Source organism: Tenrec ecaudatus, chromosome 13 (genome assembly GCF_050624435.1).
Source record: "Tenrec ecaudatus isolate mTenEca1 chromosome 13, mTenEca1.hap1, whole genome shotgun sequence".
NCBI classification, from domain to species: Eukaryota; Metazoa; Chordata; class Mammalia; order Afrosoricida; family Tenrecidae; genus Tenrec; species Tenrec ecaudatus.
In genome coordinates this window covers 28,682,901-28,705,376 of record NC_134542.1, presented here as the reverse complement: position 1 = coordinate 28,705,376, position 22,476 = coordinate 28,682,901, and the positions used below count along the sequence as shown (strand labels likewise).

At 47.8% G+C, this 22,476-nt stretch overlaps 1 protein-coding gene across 2 annotated transcripts in view; it reads right to left on the bottom strand.

Moving 5' to 3' along the window:
- LANCL1 (LanC like glutathione S-transferase 1) overlaps positions 1-22,476 on the bottom strand; it is a 44,888-nt gene that overhangs the window by 9,322 nt on the left and 13,090 nt on the right. For both annotated transcript variants that reach the window (XM_075529021.1, XM_075529020.1), the window contains exons 4-6: positions 13,025-13,232; positions 3,047-3,182; positions 2,417-2,563 (exon numbers count right to left, since the gene is read on the bottom strand). In XM_075529021.1, coding sequence (XP_075385136.1) covers positions 2,417-2,563; positions 3,047-3,182; positions 13,025-13,232 — 491 coding nt within the window. The remainder of the gene's footprint in view (positions 1-2,416; positions 2,564-3,046; positions 3,183-13,024; positions 13,233-22,476) is intronic.

Here is a 22,476-nt window from a genome sequence, read left to right as displayed (position 1 = left end):
TGATGTCTCCTATTGTAATTATGAAGTGATCTATTTCTCTTTTCAATTCTCAAGTTTGAACTATGCATTTCAGGGCTCTTTCACTGGGTGCATATTTATTAGGGCCGTGTCTTGGTCAAATGGCCCTTTAATCATTATACTACACAGCTTCAAAAAGACCATAGACAAATAGAATTAAATGAAGAATTCCCATACACATTTTGATGGTCCCCCTTTAAAAATGGCCGCCTTGTCTCGTTGTTCCCTTAAAGTGCTGTATCAGAAATCAGTACTGTCACCCGATCTCTGATTTTTAGCTTATTATTGACATGTATCTTATGGACAATATATAAATGGGTCATTTAGTTTAAATCCGATTTTGCCCTTTTTACTCCATTTAAACCATTTAACATTTGGTGTGATTATCAATAAGTATATAGATTTACTGCTATAATTTTGCCAAGTGCACCCCTGCCCCCCTCCCCCGCCCGGCCTATTTGTATGTGTGGTACTTTGTTCAACTTAATTTTCTGTGCTCGTTTTGCTAGTGAATTGCTTTTCCATTACTTTAATGCTGTTGATTTTGTTTTTACTAAGACTTTCTGATCTTCTTCTTATTTTGTTACATTTTCTCTTTTGGTTACCCTCCAGTAACACGGTCTGGCGGTGCCAGCATGCTTGTGCTGTCTGTGGAGGGCCAGGCAGCAGTGGGCAGTGTGAGCTGGGGACTGTCGGCTGGTTGCTCAGGGTGGCTGAGGACAGGCTGCTGCCTCTTGTTGGGGGGCGGGGGAATGCCACTCACCCACTGGGCGGGGCAGTGTTGTGTGGTGAGCATGCCTTGGGAGCTGTTCCCCCTTGCTGGATTTGTGGGCTGGGGCGGGTGGCTTGTGTGTAGGGGCACTGAGTCCATCAGCAGGGTGTGTGGTGGGGGTGCTTTCTATTGCTTACCAGGTTGGCGGGAAGGGCTAGATGGCGGGCAGGGCTAGATGGTTCTCAGGCCAGCAGGAGCACCATCAAGGTCACTTGCTGGGAGAGGTGGCTAGGGGTGGGTGGGGGCATGGTCACCATTGCTCACTGGATTGGGGCTCAAAAGTGAGCGTGAGTGCGCAGGAGGGTGGTTGTCGCCTCTTGTCAGGCTGGGGTTGGGGTGGGTGTCCGAGGGCAAGTACACAGAGCATAAAGTCGCTGCTGCATGTCAGGTCAGGGAGCAGCTGGAGGGCCCCTGTGCGGCAGCACGATCACTGGTGGGGAACCTCCTTCACGTGCACCACCCACCTGCGGTCTGTGTTCCTGCCCGGGACCCTGGCTTCCTTCATGTGTGCGCCAGGTTCCGGGAGCTCTCTGCCTCCCTTCCCCTGCTTCCTCTCCTTGGGTCCAGATCATGCCCCACTCCCCTTGTGTCCCTCTGCGCCCGTGTCCGAGTCTGTCTTTGGGGGCGCTGCGAGGCTGCCTTCCTGGGCTCCTCGCGAGGTCACCACTGGTGCTCGCCCGATGGCCACGCGGAGCTGGCACTGCTGGCAGAGTCCCCTGCTCCCTGTCATTCCTTGTTTGTGGTGTTCTTTGAATTTCTTCTTCCATTCAGGGTTCGATTCCTCTTTATACTTTTATTTTTATTCCCTTCTTTATACTTCCTTCCGCTGGACGTTCAAAGCTCCAGCTCTGTCGCCTGCCTTTCACTAGTCTCTCAGGTGTTGGCTGCAGAGGGGCAGCAGCACAGTGTGTGTAACCACGCTGCCATCTCGACGCCTCCCGCTCTCGTCCCATGGATTCTTATTCTTAAGTGCCAATTCCTCTGTAGAGAGAGCTTAGTAAGCTCCTTAAACGATGCTCTTGTGAGAAGTTATCTTCTGCCTGCCACTTCTAAGTTATGCTTGCTGCAGTGAATTCTATTTGTCCTTAGTCTACCTGCCTTTAGTTGATGTCTCCCAATAGTATTCGACCCTAAGAACTATTGGTTATAGCAAATTCAGCTATTTTTCAGGGAAGTTACACAAAATCCATTGCAGGCCCCCTCCGATTTGCTCTCTACGCCAGCCCGAGGCAACAAATGCTCATTTGTTTCCTATTGATTTTGTTTTCTTCTCCTGGAGTAGGCTTCAATGGGTGGTACCACATAATGAGGAATAATAATCTCAATTCCAGGCATTTGCTGAGAGCGAACAAAAGAACAGGAGGCACTTCCTACAGAATTCTAGGCCAAAGTTCTCTGGTCTGCACAGATGCCACTCGGTACGTAGACCCAACGGTCAGCTACAAACTAAGTGTCACCGCAGAGTGCAGAGGCTTGATCTAGGTTTCTACGCTTTGCAGCGCACACTCGGAAGCGTGACCTCCGTTGACCTCTAGCAAGGTTACCACAAGGCTTGTCAGAGTGGAACCACAACACTTCTCTTCTCATCTAAGACAGTACCCCAGGAAGCACGTTTCAAAGCCTTACCTGCATCAGGAAGTAGTAGATACCCGCCAGGCCATGCGCAGCCCCCACATAATATTCCTGGTACCACTCATACATCAGTGGGGTCCTCGGCGTGAAGTTCCTCTTTCTAGCCAGGTTTTCTCCAGAGGCTAAAACTGTTTCACAAACCTACAGGGAGGAAACCGTCCCCACATCATGAGGACCACGACAGAAACGTTCCCGAGGGGGGCGAGGGACTGTCTGCTCTGGGGAGGAGCCCGAACTAGATACCAAGTGGCAGTCCTGGAACCTGCACTCAGAGAAGTGGGCGCAGATGTACTCTGCCAGAAAGAGGCAAGCACGGGTCCTGGTGAACCTGTCAAAGCAGAGGGTAGCTCCTTCAGGCACCAAAGGAGGCCGTGCATCTCGGAGGAGAAATGTCACATGGATTGTCTTCCACAGGGGTCTACAAGCCCTCCATCTGAGCAGGTGGGGCTGCTAACTCAGCTCTCCCTCTCACCCGGCCGTTCATCAGTCCTGGGGGGGGGGGCTGAGGGCGGAGGCGGGGGGACACTGCTGGCCCTTTGGCCGTGCCTGATGTGCTGAGGTTAAGACACACTTTCCTGCTAAGGGAGCAGACACTACTTCAAACAGATCACAGACCCGCGGTACCTGCTGAATATGGCTTTGAGAAATCTTCTCCTCTCCGAAGTGCTTATTCACAAAAAGCAGCGCGTAGATGTAGCCCATTCGTCCATACAGCATTTCGTTTGGGGCATGTGGATCGACCTTATTTAGATGAATCAGCCTGGGGTTAAAAAATACACACCTAAGATAATTTGAAAGGGACTGGGAGTGGCATACAAGTGGACCTTAAAAAAATACAAATATACATATGTACATACATACATACACACATACATACGTGTTTTCTAGTGCAGGTAGTCTGGGCCAGACTGCAAAGTGTAGTCTTTTGGGTTCAAATACTAGCCCTCAGCTGAATTTCTGAAGTTCACGATGGAACTGACGAACATGCCATTCAAAGAGTGGAAGAACTCAGGGGACTGGCTGCTGTTAATGGACGCTGCCTAGTTCCGGGCCAGAGGTGCCCACAGCATTTAGTCTGGAGAGAGAGCGAGGTCTCCGAAGGTCAGCAACCCTTGAAATGAAACGCAGGCCACATCTGCTACCACTTTCCTCGCTGTCCTTCTTAGGTGCCGCCAGGCTGATCATAAGTGTCTGTACAGCAGACGCTGAAACCCTTGGTGGACCAATAGGTCAAGCGCTGGGCTGTGAACCACAAGGTTGGTGGTTCAAGTTCAGCGGTAACTCCGTGGCAGAAAGAAAAGGCTGCCGACTCCTTCAGTCTCAGAAACCCTAAGCACCAAAATCAACTCAACGAGAGTGGGTTTAGTTTGGGGCTTGGCTCTTACAGCAGACTGGTCTACCACAGTGAACAGTAACAGCAAATGGTGCTAAATGTTATTGGTTTGTCTCGCCGTCTCTCCCCACACTCGCAGCTTAATTTCCAGCGTTCTTTTCAGAGCCAAGCAGTGACCAATGTCTTCCAAATCCCTAGAATTACCTTCTGTACATCCAAGCGTAAGCCGATGTACACTAAACAAGAGAGTGCTCTCAAGTCCATAAGGACACCTTGTGACATGTGACAAAGTAGAACTGGGCTCTCAATGGCTGACTATATCTATATTTAATTTAGAGCTAGAGAACCAGGATTTTTTCCAACGTGCCTCTATGGTGACTGGCACCTTCAAGCTTTCAGTCAGAAGCCAAGAGGATTAGCTGTTTGTACCCCTCAGAGACGCCTATGTGCATTTTCCCCTCACATGCTGTGCACTGTTAGTTAACAACCACTCTTGAAAATGATTCTATTTCAGTGCATAAAGAATAGTTTTAGAAAGTCCTGGTGGTACAGTACTTAAGTAGTTAAGGCCAGTGGTCCAAACCCTCTAGAACCTCTGTGGGACAAAGACGTGGCACAGCATCCTGCTTCTGCAAAGATTAAAGGTGCGGAAACCCTCTGGGGGCAGTTTTACTGTTCTTTGTGGTTGTTATGAATTGGAACAGACTCAACTACGACAGAATTAGCATAATCGTATTCTTTCTCATGGCTCTATAGTATTCCGCTGGTAGGTTTCAGTATAATCTATTCGTTCTCTACGATGCATTTGGGAAGCCCTGTTTCTCAAAACCAGTTCGTTTCTATTGATTCTCCTTCTACAGGCAGTTGTGAAACAGGAAGACTGAAAATTAAATACAGTAAAGACCGTGAGTGCAGAACTGGTTTAAGCAGCAACTTGTCATTTTTATTTGAGGGCACCCCTCCAGTTTAATCTTTTTCCCCATCATTCCACGCCCCTGGGCCCAAACAATCTCATGGTGGCAGCAGCAGCACGGACAAGGGGTGCTCACAGGAGCCAGCACCACTTCCCCATCCCCCACCCAAGGGAGGGACACTTCCTCACAGATGGGAAGAGCTGTGATGAATTCCCATTGCTTTTCCTCTGCCATAAAGGGGGATTGGGTGGTAGAGTGGAGGATCATAAAGGGGAGCCCCAGGGGCCTGACAAGAAGGGAAGATGAGCAGCGAGAACTCAGGAGGGGGAGCAGGGTGTTTATCTGATCGGCTCAATTCTGACAAGTCAGGGTGGGTAGGGAAAATGCCCTTGCTAATTTAGATTTTGGTTTTTTTTTAATCTGAAGAACTTTTTAAAGCACACCTCTACTCTCCCTTAAATTATCTATTCATTAGGATCCCATTTAAGTTAGTAAAACAAATTGTTGGTGAGCTTGGCAAAATTATATTAAGTATATTGGGAAAAATATGAAGATGAGCCAGGGAATTTCTGAAAAGGAGTAGTAATGAGAGATGAGCCTTACCAGATAATCGCTCTCCCATTTGGTACCTTATGATACCATGACACTGGACACACAATTTAATCTCTGTACTTTAAAATTCTCATCTATGAGATAAACGATCCCTTCCAGTTCTACAATTCCCTCAATTACTCTGAAAACCGTTAAGTCTCAATAGTGTGCTATGCCTGTGGATAGAGTATGTCACCTAAGTCTAGTCTATACTCTGGGGAGGGTTCATTAGATTCAAAGTAAATCCTACCTCTGCAGTGCCTGACCACGTGTGGAATAATCTAACCAAGATCAACATTTAGAACACCTAACACTAAAAATAGCCTTACCTAGAACCAACACAGAGGATCGGTCAATGAGAATAAAGCATGCTCAAGTGTGTTGTGTTCCACATGGGTGCTAGGTTTGGGGATGGTGCAGGCTCTACTTACTACCCTTTGATGCTCTACAATGAAGTCACTTCCCACGAGCAACAACACGATGCATGCATTTATCATGTGTGTATGTGTGTGTGTTCTTGCTATCATTGTACATTTGGCAGAATTTGGCCAACTGCGTAATCTATTTTAATATACACAGTGGCGAGGTTGTGACTGAGGGAGTACACAATCCCCACCTCCAGTCTCTGAAAGTCACCAATATTTACAGAAATGAAACAAAAACGAAGAACCACCTCATAGCTGCTTCCACCAGGGGACGGAGCCCTCTCATTCAGACAAAGCAAAGACACATGCATGCAAGACAAAGTGTCCCCGTATTCCGCCTCAAGCCTGTAATGGGGGGGAGGGGGCTTACAAATTTAAGTGAAGAAGGGTACTTTAACAACAAGAGCGAGATGATTCCAAGGGCTGACAGTGATGAGCGCACTGAAGGGCACTTCCTCCCTGATGCGAAGAGGGTGCTGCACAACGCATGACGGGACCGTTACCGAGTCACGCTTTTCCTACTCCCTACATACTCGTGGATACGCCGGGTAACCTGCATGGCACATTTTATGCAGTTTTTGTGGTAAAATTAGGTGCCTCGGCTAATGTTCAGGTTGGCTTATACTATATGGGAATCACACCCCAAAGCTGGAGCAACTTCATCAAATTGGTTCAGTGTGCAAATACGCTAACTCATGCAGGAACTTTCTGTTGTTGACTTTTCTTCTATAAATATAAGTGGAGCCATGGTTATCTACGGCATACGGGCACTAGCCATCTTATATGCATAAAAAGATCATCCTTTAGATTCCAGAAAATAAAACAAATGGGCCAAACCAGCGGTTCTTAACCTATGGGTCACGACCCCATTGGGGGGGTCTAACGACATTTTCACAGGGGTCGCCTTAGACCATCAGAAAACACATAAATATTTCACAATATATAATTACATATTGTTTTGTGATTAATCACTATGCTTTAATGATGTTTAATTTATGATGAAAATATATCCTGCAAACCAGATATTTACATTAAGATTCCTAATAGTAGCACAATTATAGTTATGAAGTAGCAACGAAAATGATTTTATGGTTGGGGTCACTGCAACTTGAGGAACTGTATTAAAGGGTCACGGCATTAGAAAGTTTGAGAACCACTGGGCCAAAGAAGCTCCGTACAATGAAACTTCTAAAACAGGAAGAGAACTACAGATGGGCTAACCTTGACGTGACGGACTGACTGAGCCCGGCCCCATCCTCTTTACTGAGATCACCTGGCCTCAGGTTCTCTCTGGTGTGCCAGGAAAGGACTTGGCTCTCCATCCACCTGCAGCGTGAGCCATTTAGATATTAATATTAGGAGGTAAAAGTTCGACAATTACTCTTGTCTAATAAGATTAAGGCAAATTTAGACGGTTGTAGTTTCTGGCAAGCTTCTGAGTTAGCTAAGCTTTTTACGGTTAGTATTTGTTCTCTTGAGTAAGAACAATCCTAAACTCAAAGTAAGGTGTCTGTTATTAACTTTCCTATTTAGCACAGCCTTGCTTTTTAAAAACTAATTTAATGGTCAACAGGTCTACCTGGTGGGTACATACATGCATTTTTATTTATACACACACACACACGAATAGCTAGGTATTTTAATGAGCTATGAGACAATTAAGAAAACAAATTATTTTTTTTCTAGCCAGAACTGGGATTTCAGTAATGGTGGGCCCTAAGAAAAGAAAATCTGCGTCCTAGGAATGAACTCAATTATTATGGTAAAGGAGTGAATGTCTCAATGTTGTGACTAGGGCCTTTAGCAAATTTCAAAATAAATGTACCACACTGGATGAAACTTACATATGACAAAGCATTCTACCTTTCCTTTAGTGAAGATCAAACGAACTATTCAAAAGGGAAAATACTGGGAATTAAAAAAATAAGGTTTGCTTCTTGGAAATGCTTCTTAATCAAATTGGTTACAAGCACGCCAGTGATGTTGCTACGAAACTATGTTTGAACCATGGTGCTACCAGGAAAAGCGCCATCTTTATTTGCCAATGTGATGACTTGCTCCACCACTAGGTGGCGATATAAAATAGCAAGCCGATTATTTGGGAGCCCAACTTGTTTGAATTTGGAAGGGTCAAAGAAGGTATCAAATGCCACTTGAACACAAAGTACTGCCTAGAATATAACATTAAAATACTACTTTAGGGTAACAGCGTATTGCAGTTGTCCTGGAATTGAATCCAAGTCACTAAAATTCATTAGTTGGGCCTGACGATGACCCAAGGCAGGGTTTTAAAGCAAGTTTTACTTGTGTTGTTGAGATAATCCACTCTCCCTTTCCAAGTCATTCCTCCTCCGTGAGCAGAAACGCTCTGCTCCGAAGGTTCTGGCTGCTCCTTCAGGCTGCTGTGGCCAGCTGATGCTGACTGGGGCTGGGCTTCTGGATGCGGGTTTTGCATGCTATATTCTCAAGATAAAATGAGGAAATGGCAGCATTTATAGATCATAATAGCTATTTTATGTGTTTTCAGAAGCCCAGAAGGACATCGTGCAGCTCCATTTCTTTGTTCTGGTATGCTGATATTAACAGCAAGCCATCCTCAGATGACACAAGACCGTGAGACGCCAGTGAAGGGTGAAGGCAGGCCCCGGGCACAGGGTCATTCTGCTGCACTGCCAGAAGCACTCCCCAGGGTGGTACTGGGGAGAGTGTGCATTCTGTGTAATCAGAGGGCTTGTAAGTTTTTAAAAAGAGACCCTCTTCTGACTCAGCACACAACAAAGAAAAGGGTGAATACTTTTACCCCCACCCAGAACGGCAGAGTTCTTCGTGGGTCTTCACGATGGACCCCCCCAAACAGTATCTGGGCCGGGCTAATCATAATCCTCTACTGACTAAAACCAGGGGACCTGCTTGCTATTCCCTTAATAGCTCCACAGCCCTGGGTAGAAGGAAGCTGAAATAAAGGGGTGCGGTGTAAATCAGGCGACAGGAGGAGCTCACGTTGTTGGTCACCACCCCCTACTCATCTCACCTTGCCACTGCAGGGCCATTTTAACATGGAAACACACAGTCTTTCTTTTCTACGGTTGTGCAATTTTACCATTGTGGGTTTCTTATCTTTCGAGGAGAGTGTGAATGTGCTCTCCGGATTGAAATAAATGTGGGGGTGAGTTTTACGCATCTCTGGGGGGCCGAGAGCAGCCTTGGTGGTACTGTGGTTTGAGCGCTGGCGGGCTAATAGCAGGTCAGCCTCGCTGAGGGAGGAACAACGGGGCTGCTGGCTCGCATCAAGAATGAACGAGACTGGAAACTCGATGTAGGGCCACTAGGAGCCAGAGTGGACTTGATGGCAGTGGGGTTGGGCTTTAGTTTGGGGCGGGGAGCCAGCTCAATATTCTGAGAAACCAAAGTTTAAGAATCTCTACTCTGAGATTAGACTGACTTTAATCTAAGACTTAGACTGAGTGCTTTGAATTTGGTTTCTTTGCCTTTGTAGTAAAAGGGACTTTAAATGATCTCACAATGGCCCTTTTGCTCTTCAAAATTCAAACTTCTGATTGTGGGAGACTGTTACCATAGGAAAAGGTAGGAGGGGCAAGCTGTCGGGGGAGCCGTTTCCAGCAACACGCGGGTTGTTTGCCTGTCCGGTATCTGTCAGGGCTGGGATGGCCCTGAAGAAGGAGGCTTGGCAGGAAGTACAGCAAATGCTACTGAGGAGCAGGGTTCATTAAATAACTGGTGACATGAAACACTTTCAGAGTTGCAGAAATTGAATTTAAAAGACAGAGGTTGTCTCCCTACAAGGGAGGAAACATGAAAGATGGAGATAATTATGTGGCTAAACAAAACAAAAGCCCTCCTATTTGTTGGTCTTTCTATTCTGCTATGAATTCAGAAACAAACAAACAAAAAATCAAAATTGTGGTCACAGCTTTTTTTCCTATCACATATCCATAGTCTGCATTTGAGCGTCACCGAGTCAAGTGACTACACATAAATAAAATGCAAATAACGAAAGCACCTCAATGATGAAGAAGCCAAAAAGGAATGACATTTTAGCTTACCCTTAGGATGCCTGAATAGTCAAAACCGATCTGATACACAGGAGCATTTCCCAAAGACGGTGTTAGACTAGACCCTTACGAAGCCTTTCAAAGTTTGCTAAAGGCTGCCCCTCAGTATCCCTCCTGTTTTCCGTAATGTGAAGCTACCAGAGCCAGAGCAGCCTACTGGAAAGACAAGCATTCCACTGTGTTCTTCAGCGTTTCCCAGATTTGTTGAAATATTCCGACCTTGTTTCCACTCAACACCTATTCACATTCCTCACATAGCAAACTGTTACCATTTGGCAGTGCATACGCTGGAAAAGGTTGGTCTACTATAGAAAATGTCGGACCACTCCAATTTAATGTTACGATCCCTGAGTGACTCACTGAGTGCTACTGGATGCAGACCCCTTCAAGGGCAGTGAATTGTTCGATGCAGTTCTTCTAGCCAAAGTCCTCAACTCCCATCAAATGACCTCTTCCTGCATCTGTTTGGTAAGAAGGAAGTTGAAGGTACTGATAGGATTCATCTGTGAGTAACTGAACAGGCTCCCCCAGGAAATGGCATCCTGCTGCCTATGAAATGAGCCCTCCGTGATGCCGGGGGAATGATCTCATTGCCAGCAAGAGGCAGGAGCACAGCGTGTCCTCTGTGCAGAGAACCTCCTGGATCCAGAAGACAGCTAGCTATCCCATCAGAGGAGCAACAGCAGAGCCAGGAGCCAGAGCATGGACCAGAGTGAAGGATTTCCCAGCCCACAGAGCAAGTACAGCTGAATGCTTTTTGGTGGGAGTGGGTGCCTGGTTTGTGGAGTGGGGTGCCTCTGGGTACTTAATTGGGGAAGCTGGACTTGCTCACCCAAGGATGGAGCTGAGCACACATTTGGGCTGAGCGGTGTGCTTCTGGGCATTTAGTTCAGGGAGCCGAGTTTGCTGATCCACAGAGCTGGGGCTGAATTCCTTCGGGTTGAGGCTTACAGTGGAGTGATATGCTGACCTGAAAAAAACTCTGTACCGTGTCCTGGTAAACAACTGTATCCTGAGCATTTCTCTCTTGCATTGTAGCCTATCAATTTCCTTAATAAACCCCATCATCATGGATACTGCCTGCGAGTTCAGAGTAGCCATTGCACTGGAGAATGCTTATTAAGACCAACAGTGCTAATGCTTCAGATTTGAGGCTAAGGGTTAAATGATTGGCAAGAAAATAAGTAAATAATGTAGCTCCATGTGTTTGGAATATACTCCCGAGTCTGTCTGCACTGGCTAGCCTAGGGCAAGGCAGCTTCTGTGGCAGCAACACATGCTCATTAAACTAACAGGGAATTGCCTCTTTTGTTTCCGCTGCCTTTTTGGCCAAACTCAGTGACAAGCCTCCCACCCAAAGAGTAGAAGGCTGTTTTTTCTTCCAAATATTCAAAGTATTTACTTCTTTTTACATTGGACGAAATAATAATCTCTGACACTTGTAACACCAATATCAAACAAAACTTGAAACATTGAGTTGATTCCAATTCAGTAAGCCTGTGTAGGGTTCCTGAGATGTTAAATATTTACAGGTGTGGTCGGCTTCACATTTCTCTCCAAGGGGAGTGGCTGGTGGGTTTGAACTGCTAACCTTGAAACTAGCAGGCCAACGCCTAACCCACAGCACCACCAGGGGTCCTGAGTTGCAGCAGAGGAATTACGTAAACAAGTAACCTCAACCAATTCAGGGAAGGAGGCAATAATATACACAGCATTCTCGGTAGAACAAAAGACACCCTCACCTGACCTCCCCTACGCCCTCCTACTTGGCAGCAGAAAAATACCGGCTATATAATAGGAAGACTGCATGGAAACTTTGGGGGAGCAGGAGTTTGCAAACACTTGCTTAAGCAACAGAGGTATAGAAGAGTCCTCTGTGAACATTAACACAGCAGTATTTTAAAAGTACAGCTATTAGAATTAGGCCCAAAATCTATTGTGCAAATAAAGAACACAAAACTAGGCAAGAATAAGAGACCCTCAAAACTCTAACCTGCGGATGCTACATTTCGCTCCCCTAACAGTCCTGGGTAAGGAAGAACCAGGGGAACCAAAATCCACAGTCAGCTCACGCTCAAGTGCCCTGGCCTCCAGGCGATCTGCCTCCCAGCGACCAGAGCACAAACGGCCGCAAAGATTTCCAAGGCTGCACATCTTCGCAGAAGCAGAGTGCCCCATCCTTCCCCGGCTGGCGGGTTCACATCACCGACCTTCTCTTTAGGAGCTGAGTGCTTAACCACTGTGCCAAAGGGGTCCTTTTAACTCAGGGACAATTACTGATGAAAATGTTGCTGGAATTCCAACCCAGCCTGTGTGAGATGGGGGCTGGGTGCCCAGCAGGACCACCTGCACACGTCAGGCAGCCAGACTTGTCGGCAAGACTGCTCAAGAAACTCTCCTAAGGCAACTACTGTCCTTCACTGTGTTTGAGTTGGTCCCAGTTCACGCAGACACCACACACAACCTCAGAAATGCTGCCCTTGCTGGGCCATCCGCATGACCAGTGGTAGAAGGAGTGAGTTTTGGGAGTGGATCTTCTGGCCTTTCTTTTTCTTTTCTTTTTTTTTTTTAGCAAACGGGCTTTAGTAGGGAAAAACCCTCCCTGGGCGAAGTCCCACCCTTCTGGCCTTTCTTCCTGGTCTATCTTACCCTGGGACTCGTTCAGCATCTGAGCCAAGCAGCAAATCTCCACAGACAACCAGGAAGGGCTGCACATGTGGGGCGCCCGCTGGCTGGGAACTGGCTCCGGCGCTCCCACAGGCACTCCACCCCTCGGCCCCAGTAAGGCAAGAACCAGTTATAACATAGAGTAACTTGTCATCACTCACAGGCTTCTAGCGGACAGTTCTTATTTATGATCAAATTGGAAATCTTTATCTTTATTTCATCCTCTCCCCCACCCCCGCCAAAAAAAAAGGCTGTTTCGAGAGGGGTCTCTCTCAGGCCACCAAAAGGAAGAACTACATCCCCTTTCCCAAATTATTGATCTTGCAGAGCACCTTAGATTAGTCATTACACGGGTAGATGTTTTTAAGTCTCATTTCTGATCCTGGACTGATGTCTGGTTTGGGACAGGTCGGTGCTGCTGCGTTTTACAACAAAACCGGGATGCTACTGGTGCCTCCTTAACTGTGATCAAATGACGGGAGTCAGACTCATCTGCTGGGACAGAAGCAGTGTGTGCACAGGACCGTCCTTGCGACCTGCTGACTGAATGACTGCGTAACGGGGTCTAGCGAGCCATCCTCAAAGCAGAGAGCGGTTACCGCGTGAGGCAATCTTCAGCCAGCTTCTCGTTCTTCATCTTGTGATGCAGCACGGCCGCCACTGCCAGCGGGCCCGCGTCCCCGCACAGGAAGGTGATGGAGCGCTTGGTCAAGCAGTTCAGGCTCTGCTTTACGTAGCCAAGTGCCATCTGTAGGTAGGCAGGGTCCCCGAACACATCATAGAGATGTAAGTACAGCACAGAAATACCTGGAAGGCAGAAACAGAACAAGGTATTTCACATCCTTGCCTTGTGGGTGTGAGACAAGGAGGAAACTCGGAGAGGAAGGGAAAAGGCCAAGAAAGAGCGGTGGGCTATACAGCCGTGTGTGTCCCCTGCCTCGGCAGGGTTGACGTCCCCCAGGTGGAAGTTCAGGTGACCTTAGCTCTAGAGGAGGCTCTAAGGACCAGGACGAGGCAAATGACTTATGTGTTTCCAGTTTCCTTGTTCATGACAACTCTAAATACACAGCTCTGAGAGAGATAGCTTGTTGGTGTCAGGTGCCATCAAGCTGGCTCCCATTCATGGCGAGCCTCTGCACGACAGCACCAAACACTGCCTGGTCTTGTGCCAACCTCACAATTGTTATGCTTGAGCCCACTGTTGCAGTCACCGTATGAAGCCATCTTGTTGAGAAGTCAGGAAGATTGAAGAAACACGGATGCATCTAAGAAGCTATCGTGTTGGTGAATATCGCAAGCGCCATACAAGGCCCAAAGAACAGGCAACTCTGTCTTGTAGGAAGTACAACCAGAATGCTCCCTAGAAGCAAGGAGGGCGAGAGCTCGTCCCACGTGCTTAGGACATGTTATCGGGGGGGCTGGTCCCTAGAGAAGGACATCACGCTTGGCAAAGCAGAGGGTCAGTGACAAAGGGAGGGAGACCTTCGATGAGACAGCTTCAAACCAAAACCAAACTCAGCGCCATCGAGTCGATGCCGACTCATAATGACCCTATAGGGTGAGGAAGCCCTGCCCGTGTGTGTTTTCAGGACTGTAACTCTTTACGAGAATAGAAAGCCCTCTCTTTCTCCCTGCTGATCTTACAATGAGCAGCAGCCCAACTCATAGCAGGGGGTGAAGGAGGAGGAAGATCTCTGACAAGACAGCTTAGTATTTGTCATTTCTCGTGCACTGGCTATTACATTAAAGTGGTATTCCTTTTTTAAAAATCATTTTATCAGGGACTCATACAACTCATCACAATCCATACATAATACATCAGTTGTGTAAAGCACGTTTGTACATGCATTGCCCTCATCATTCTCAAAACATTTGCTCTCCATTTAAGCCCCTGGCATCAGCTCCTCATTTCCCCCCTCCCTCCCTGATTCCCTCTTCCCTCATGGACCCTTGATAATTTATTTTGTCATATCTTACACTGTCCGACGTCTCCCTTCACCTACTTTTCTGTTGTCCATCCCCAAGGGCGGAAGTTATATGTAGATTCTTGTAATCGGCTCCCCCTATCCACCACTCCCCCACACCCCGTATCGCCACTCTCACCTACAGTGGTATTCTTAATGGCTAAGGAAGGCATTGGACTAGGCTTACCCGGCAATCGCCGTCTGTCCGTTCAGTGATGGCCAGATTCATAATGAAATGGTCATTTTCGGTGTGAGCAGTCAAGGCTACACTGCAGTATCATTCCAGCCAGGCCTTGCAAGTAAACCACTACAGTGATTTTGATATCAGAAAAAGTCGAATCAACTCAACATCTTTTCTCTGTTGAGGACCCAGGCACCTAGAGAGGCTGTGACTGTGGTTCTCAGGCTTCCTAATGTCCCCGCCCTTTCACACAGTTCCTCCTGCTGTGGTGACCCCAACCATAAAGTTGTTTTCCTTGCTACTTCATCACTGTCATTTTGCTACCGTTATGAATTGGGCGACCCCTGTGAAAGGGTCGTTTGACCCCCAAAGGGGTCACAACCCACAGGTTGAGAATCGAATGTTGCCAATGCCTTCCTTTCGGCCTTCCCCAGCCGGCTGCACGGCTACTGCTGGCGCGGGGCCACGCGGCCGAGGCACATCCGCCGAGGCACATCCGCACGTTCTTAGCCCACACGGCCGCCCTCAGCGGAGGTAGAGGCTTCCCCCCGCCGCCCGGTCTCAAGGCAGACTCCGGGACGTGCAGGACGCAGCCTGCCTGCCTGCAGCATTTCCAGAGAATTCCCTTTTCCCTCTAAAGTACATTTTCCCTCTCATTTACCATTTTTAGAAGACACAGAGCCTGTGTTGAAGTCTAAATTAATAGCGCCAGTCTCCACGGATTGCAGGGCAGTAAAGATGCAGCCTGCAGAATGACTTGCCGCTGTCCTGAGGACAATTTTAAATTTAGATAGCTTTCTCACTTTGCATGGGCAATCTCCAAAGCTTGGTGCTCCAGACAATTCAATTTCACATGTATATTAAGGCCAAATTTTCATTTCCTGCCAAAGTTAATAACCTTGTCTGCTCTTTCCAAGCGGCTTGGTGGTAGGAATTCCCTAAGCTAATGTCAGATGTTCCGCAGCTTATGGTTTGTAGGTAGAAGTGTACACAATGGCAGCATATGGGTAAGAAAAAAAAAAATCGCCTTTCACAAATGGTCAGTGTCAAGAGCTGCTTCTGCAAGAAGGCCCTGAATGGGCCCGTCTCCATCCGTGGCATGCATCTGCAGGTGCGATCTGCTCTAGACGGTTCCCCGTTTCTCTGGCCCTCCATTCATTCCCCTTGCTGTCTGAACTCCTGATGAAGTTACGGAGATGCACCACCCCCGGGGATGACGACTGAGAGCTGAGCAAATAGAAAGTGATTACACACAAGGCCAATGGCTGCTTTCCTTTTCAGGCCCTGTGTCTCTCATGATCGGCCACTCCTCTTGACCTCCACACTGGACAGGCAGACCCCGTGACGGTTTCCATCTGGGATGCATTCCTCAGGAGACGTGGGGGACCACTTCTCTGGTTTCTTCCCCAAGAGGGCTGCTGTGGAATTTGGCAGCCGTGACGTTCGTGATCTCTCTCTCTCTCTCTTCCTGTTCTCAGCCTCCTCGGGCGAGGCCCTTTCAGGAAGTAAACTTCTGCAGGTTGTAGTCGATGCCTACGGCCCTGTCACTGAGCCCCCACAGGTGAAAGAGGGCTAGGGAGTGAGTCTTATCAGCCAAGTCAGAGATGAAGACGAAATGCGTAAACCTGAGACATTTACCGTATATACTCACATATAAGCTGAGTTCTTAGCACATTTTTAATGCAGTTTTTGTGGTAAAATTAGGTGTCTCGGCTGATATACGGGTCGGCTTATTCTCGAGTATATACGGTCCTTCCTCCTCTACCTACCTACCTACCTACCTACCTACCTACCTACCTACCTACCTAGCTCAGAGGGCTTCAAAAAGTTGCTGGAAAAATTCCATGATCTCTTCATTCCATTTTCGATGAACTTTTAGGAGTTCGTTTGTGAGTGTATACACAGAATTTATTTTGGTTGTTTAGAATGCACACAGAACAGACACACACCGGTTCAATCGTTTCTACATGTATAAGCCAGAGGCGCTGATTACGTTCCTCAACCATTCTCAAACCTTTTCAAGGTTGTTGCTTTCCTCATTAACATAAATCCACACAGCCCTCTAAGCTTCCTACCTCATCTTTTGAGTTGCTGTTGTCAACTTGATCACAGATGTAGTTTTTAAAAACCTAGCGCTCATGGCAGATTATTTCACTGATTAATCTAGGCTGTGCGACTGTGTGCTTTTAAGACGTGGGGGGATATTTTGACTTAAGAGTTTTTAGAGCAATGGTCTCAGGGATTCTTCTATCTTTCTGGCTCCAGAAAGGCTCAGGTCCCTGCCTCACCAATATTGTAAACCTCTGATTAATTAAAAAAAAAATGAGCGGACTGCATGTGAATGAAGGTCTCGAACCTGAACCCCCAACACTTGCCAATATTCATGCATCTACCACCAGCCCTGCCTAAGTCATAAATGGCTTAACCTTAGAGAGAGCTGACCAGGTGGAAACCAAACAGGTGCAAGGGGTGTCGGGGGAGACCTCATTCATAGTCTTTAAATGACAGGGCTTCAAGAAATTTGTGGAAAGATTCCATTTCCTTTTAATTCCATTTCCCTATAAACTTACATTTAATTGTCATAATATATTCTTCATGGAAAGAGCTAAGTAGTACCGATAGTCTTAATATGCAAAAAACATCAGGCCCCTGCGCAGCCCTCTGCCCTCCATAGAAAACGGCTTTCAACCCAGTTAGCTATTTGCATTTAGCATTGTTCTTCGGCTCTGTGATAAGCAGCTTACAGGCTACCTCATGACTTATCCATGGCTGACTGCTCTGACATGTATTCTACTCTGGGAGACGGAAATTTAGCTCTTTTACCAGAGATTGCTAAGTGGTGCCCCCCAAATACCTTTTCTGCATCAATATTGCCACAGGCTGTCGATCATCACAGGATTGCCCAGAAGGGTCTGGTTTTCTGCTGGGTCTACGTCCTGAGAGCCGTGGAGGTAGCTTCCAGCAAACACTCTGGAAGGAAGGGAAGCTGGCATTTGTTCTTTCCTGTTCTGTTTTTTCTGGACCGCAAGGCGGAGGTAACAGTACAGCTGGTGCACCCATCTTACACCGCGAGGAGGAAGTTCTGTGATGAGATGGTGAAGCACTAAGGTCCAAGATGCCCGTTTGCTGGAGGACCACCAAGCTGCCACGGTAGTCCCTGGGGTGCCTATTTACCGAAGAAATAAATCTATTCTATCATGTACTGATCGTCTTAATAAGAAAGACTATCTGACTGAGTTGCTGTTGGGTTTATTCCGACTCATAGTGACCCTATGTTGGGTTGCTGAGACCATGCTTCATGGTGTTGCTGGTGAGTTTGAACTGCCAAACTGTGGCTAGCAGTCCAGTTCCAAACCCACAACACTTTCTATCATGTGAAAGTCACTGCGACATTAGTGAACGGCTGGCTGTTGGATGCACGGGTCTGGAGTCCGGGGAAGAGGGGTCTGGATCAGTAAGTGCCACATGTCTGGGGACGGTGGTACCTGGAGTGTAGGCGGCTCCTGGGGCTCTTTAGGAGCATCTGGACTAGACTGAGAGGCCAGTCCAAATGGGAGGGGCTTACGCTTAGAGAGCCGAGTGCAATACAGGCCCATCACTGTGATCTCACAGGCTATAGAGTGTGGCTTGGTGGGTCTGCTACTGGGTGCACAGCAGGATGAGTCTAACCTCATGCGCCTCTTTAACATGTTGTCTAGGAAAGCTTATTAATTAAAATCTACAAAATTCAAGATTCAGTTTCTCAGCCACACTAGCTACATTTCAAATGCCTAACAGCCACCTCCATGCGGCTCGGGCTACTTGCCCCCACACCACAGGCACGGGCATCACTGGGGCAGGTCCTCCGGGGCCAGCTCTGCGGCGAGCTGCTAGGGCCACGTGGGGACAGAAGTCTGACGCTGCCTCACGGGAAAATAAATTTACTTGAAAAACAACAACCACCACACACACACACACACACACACACACAACACACCAAACCACACCACACCTGACAATATCTTAGCAAAGAGAGTAACCCCAGACTTGCTGGAAGGGAAGCTGTAAGCTAGTTTTCTATCCAGCGTCCTTCTGCAGCCACTAGCCCCGGAAGGGGCTACCTCGCAATCTTCCACTTCTTTACTCAGCTACTTGTCCCCAGTCCTGCTGTAAATACAGCCAACTGTTGGGGAGTAATTAATAGCAAGCTTTGAATTTCTGCGATCATTAGTCCTATTCATCTTGACCAATCAAGAGCTCCCAGCGCCTCAAGTGTATATGGACACGATAAACCCCCAACGGCTCGTATGAGCAGCTCAGCTATGCTGCATCCCATAGACCGCCGCCCCACGTTGCACACTGACTTCACAACCTGCCCACGTCCAAGTGAAAACCTTTGCTGTGCTCACTTCAGCTCCATAATGTACTTCCTCACCGAGGGCGCATTAGTCTGGGCTTTCCACGACTCCCTTCAGGTACTCTTGGCGGGAAAAGCCGTGCTCGCGTTACAGCTAGTGCAGGAGGTGCTCAGCTAACTGCTCAGAGACGGTCTCCAGAGCTTTGAACGACATGGAGACAGGAGCTCCTAGTGCAGGGGCAAGGCTATGGTTACACATTTCAAACAAACTGCTCTCTCATTGCAACTGCTCATGGTACCTGTGACTATTCACCCCTTCCGATGGATGAAGACACAGCAAGCGAAGGCTTGTCCTGACTCAGCCATGCCGTTCAATCACCTGTCTCCCTATCCCACGCTGCTATTTTCCAACACTGGCTTTGTAACCGTTTCTCAGCGGTGTGCGTTTAAGCGTGTGCTCAACCCAAGCCCTCGATGAAAATGCAGCTGTCCTGCGGGCAGAGTTCCTGTTCTTGTTTAGTCGCTGAGCACAGCACCCTCCACAAAGCCGCCAGGGAAACACCATCAGGCGAGTAGGCCGTGCTCAGTCGTCAGATTAAGCAGGGCATCGTGAACTGCTGGCATCTCCCAGGCACTAGTGCACTTTTTCAAAAGCACGCCCCGATGCTACAGTTTGCATGCGGTGTAAGTCAGCTTCATGGGTTACATCCTTCGAGGGGCACCCCATCCTCGGCTTCCTTTCAGAGCTGCTCTTCCCCTCTAGCCCAAGCTCACTGCCCCCAAAGCTTCCTTGCTGTTGTCACTTTGATACCATATATAATTCTTGAAAGCTCATAATGGTTAGCGAAAAGTCACTTTATCCCCTCTGATTCCTGACTCATTCCCACCCAGTCAAGTCTGCTCAGATTGACCCTATAGGATAGGACAGAACCGTTCCTCGGAGTTCCCAAATCTGCCCAGGAGCAGACAGCCTCATCTTTCTCCCGAGGAGAGGCTGGTGGGGTTGAACCACTAAGCTGATAGCAAGCAGCCCAAGGCTTAGCCCTCAGTGCCACCATGGGTCTTACAAGCACATGGATGGAATCATACTCACCCTCTCTGTACCTGCCTCCTCCTCTTCCTCATGGTCCTTCCAGGGCAGGGAGAGACTGAAGATTGGTGACGTGAGACTTTTGCCCTCTGGCCTCTCTTTGGTTTCTTGGGCTTCTGTCACCTCCTCAGGGCCCCTAACTTTTCTCTGAGCTGATCCTGTTGTGATACATTCAAGTCTTGGGTGGCTCTGATGCTCCCTCTTTGAGTACGCGCCCACAACCAAACCCTCGGCCATCAAGTAGATGGCAATGCATGGCGCTCCTACAGGGGTGGTTTTCTAGGCTGTCAGTCTTTACAGGAGAGGAGGCCTCATCATCCTGACAAGGAGCAGCTAGTTGCCAAGTTTGAACCACCAACCTGTCAGTGGACAGCACTGCCAGGGCTCCTTTAGAGTCTGGGGAGGATGTTTAAATCAGGGGTCAGATTCCAGCTTTCTCACCAAGCCTGATCAAGTATAAAACCAAACAGCGGAACCTTATTTATCTTCTAAGTTTATTTCTCACATGGGTCAGAGGTTGAAGGGGTGAGAGATGGGAGCAGTCCCCCTTTTACATCGTAACAGATCTGAGGAGAGTTTACTCCCCACGCTTCCCCCTCATCTCACCTGGTTTGAGTTCACTCTTTTCGTCTGTGGGGGCAGTAACTAGATAGTAATAGCAGGGCATCCAACAAAAACGTGTTATGCACCAACTGTGGACCTGGCACTGTGTCATATGACGTTACTGGAATAAAACTGGCAGCCATGGCGCCAGCCTTCTGGGTGTTGTCTGCAAAAGCCAAACAGCGTGGCGAGCTCTTCTGCAGCACTTTGCCTTCTTTCCCTCGTGCCTTCGGCCCCGATCTGACTGCAAACACTCTGCTTTACCCAAGGATACTCCACCGCCATCACCGCCCACGGCCATCAGTGGATTCTGACTCAGGGACCCTTGTTAGGGTTTCCAAGGCTGTAAAGGCGCAGATGGTCTTGTCTTTCTCTCTCAGAGCAGCTGGTGGTTTTGAGCTGCTGACCCTGCAGTTAGCAGGCCCCAACACTCAGGCATCTAAAACGTCCCGTCATTTTCAACCAGTGTCTTCTCAGTGTAGGATAATCTATAGTAGGAGAACTTTGACACTCTATCAAGTATCGTCAGCAAGCAGGAGACAAGGGCACATCTGTGTGTGGTTAGAGACCCAGGCCCTTGATTACTTCCGCTTGTCCTAACAGCTGTGGCTGGGGGTGAGGGGCTTTCTCAAGAAGGTGAAGGGCACTCCGGAAGGAACCCAGCCTGGCATGGAGATGCTGGCTCAGATGAAGAGCTACTTATAGAGAGCTAAAACTGCAAAGAGAAATACCTGTTCGGAGGCCTCGCTTTCACACAAGTCTGGTGTCAGCAGTAACTAAGGGCCACACGCTGAAGCTGTAGCTCAGAGTGCACTTGGCAGACCAGAGCACCGGCGTCTTGAAGGACTGTAATGACTTGCGTTTAGAGCGTAAGATAATATGACTCCAGGGATTATGCTGCATATCCTCTTATTTAAAATGTCATCTAATACTCGGAAAGAGAAAATATAAGCCAATCTGAGCCTCATTAACTCTGCCAGTCGGGTATAGAGTCGGGTCATGTCTTCAGCATGAACGTCCCCAGAGTCCTGCGTGTACTTGAGCTGATCATCATTTCCGTGTGTGTGTGTGTGTGTGTGTGTGTGTGTGCGCGCGCATGTAGGGAAGTAGGGAAGGGGGAGGTTGATGAAATTAAATGAGGCCCAGCACCTCCCTTCATTTTCTCTTAAAGATACCACTGAAAGCAGCCATCCCTTGGGCTTACTTAACTTTAATCCTATGTTATCTGCAAGGGAAGCAATTTTTTCTACTAAATGAGTATTTCCAACCCAAGATCACTTCCTTTGGTGATTTAATCTTTAGTAATAATTGTTCACCATTGTTTGTGGTTCTTCCCATTTTTATAAGCCTCTTTAAAAATGTCCGCCTCTCCCTCCTCCCCCAAGAGCCAAGGTCTACCTGGAACAAAACTCCACCCAGCCCAATGGCTCGTGGCATGATGCTCTCTGGAGAACCCACAAATCGTTGACACTAGCTGGGTACACTCAACAGCTGATAGCAAGTTTGATCTTCCGCGGGCCCGGTGCCCGCGATTTTTCTGTGCTGCTTACAGGCATATATAATCCTTCTCGATGGGTTATCTAAATAACCAAAACGCTTCCCTTGCTACCCAAGCTGTGAGCACAAGCCGTAAAGAAGTCCTGTAAATCTACGGGGACAGGATTAAAGCTAAAAATGGATAACGCAATGGTTATTGCTGACATATGTCATACATCACTACCATGATGCATTACAACTTCAATGTAGTAAATTTCATAAAGGAGGGCATTCTGGTGAAATGAACTGAGGCGATTCATTTCAAGTATCGCTTATTAACAGCTGCAAGAACTACCGATTGATTTCAGACTATGGGTGATAATTCACTCGTGAAGAGCCTC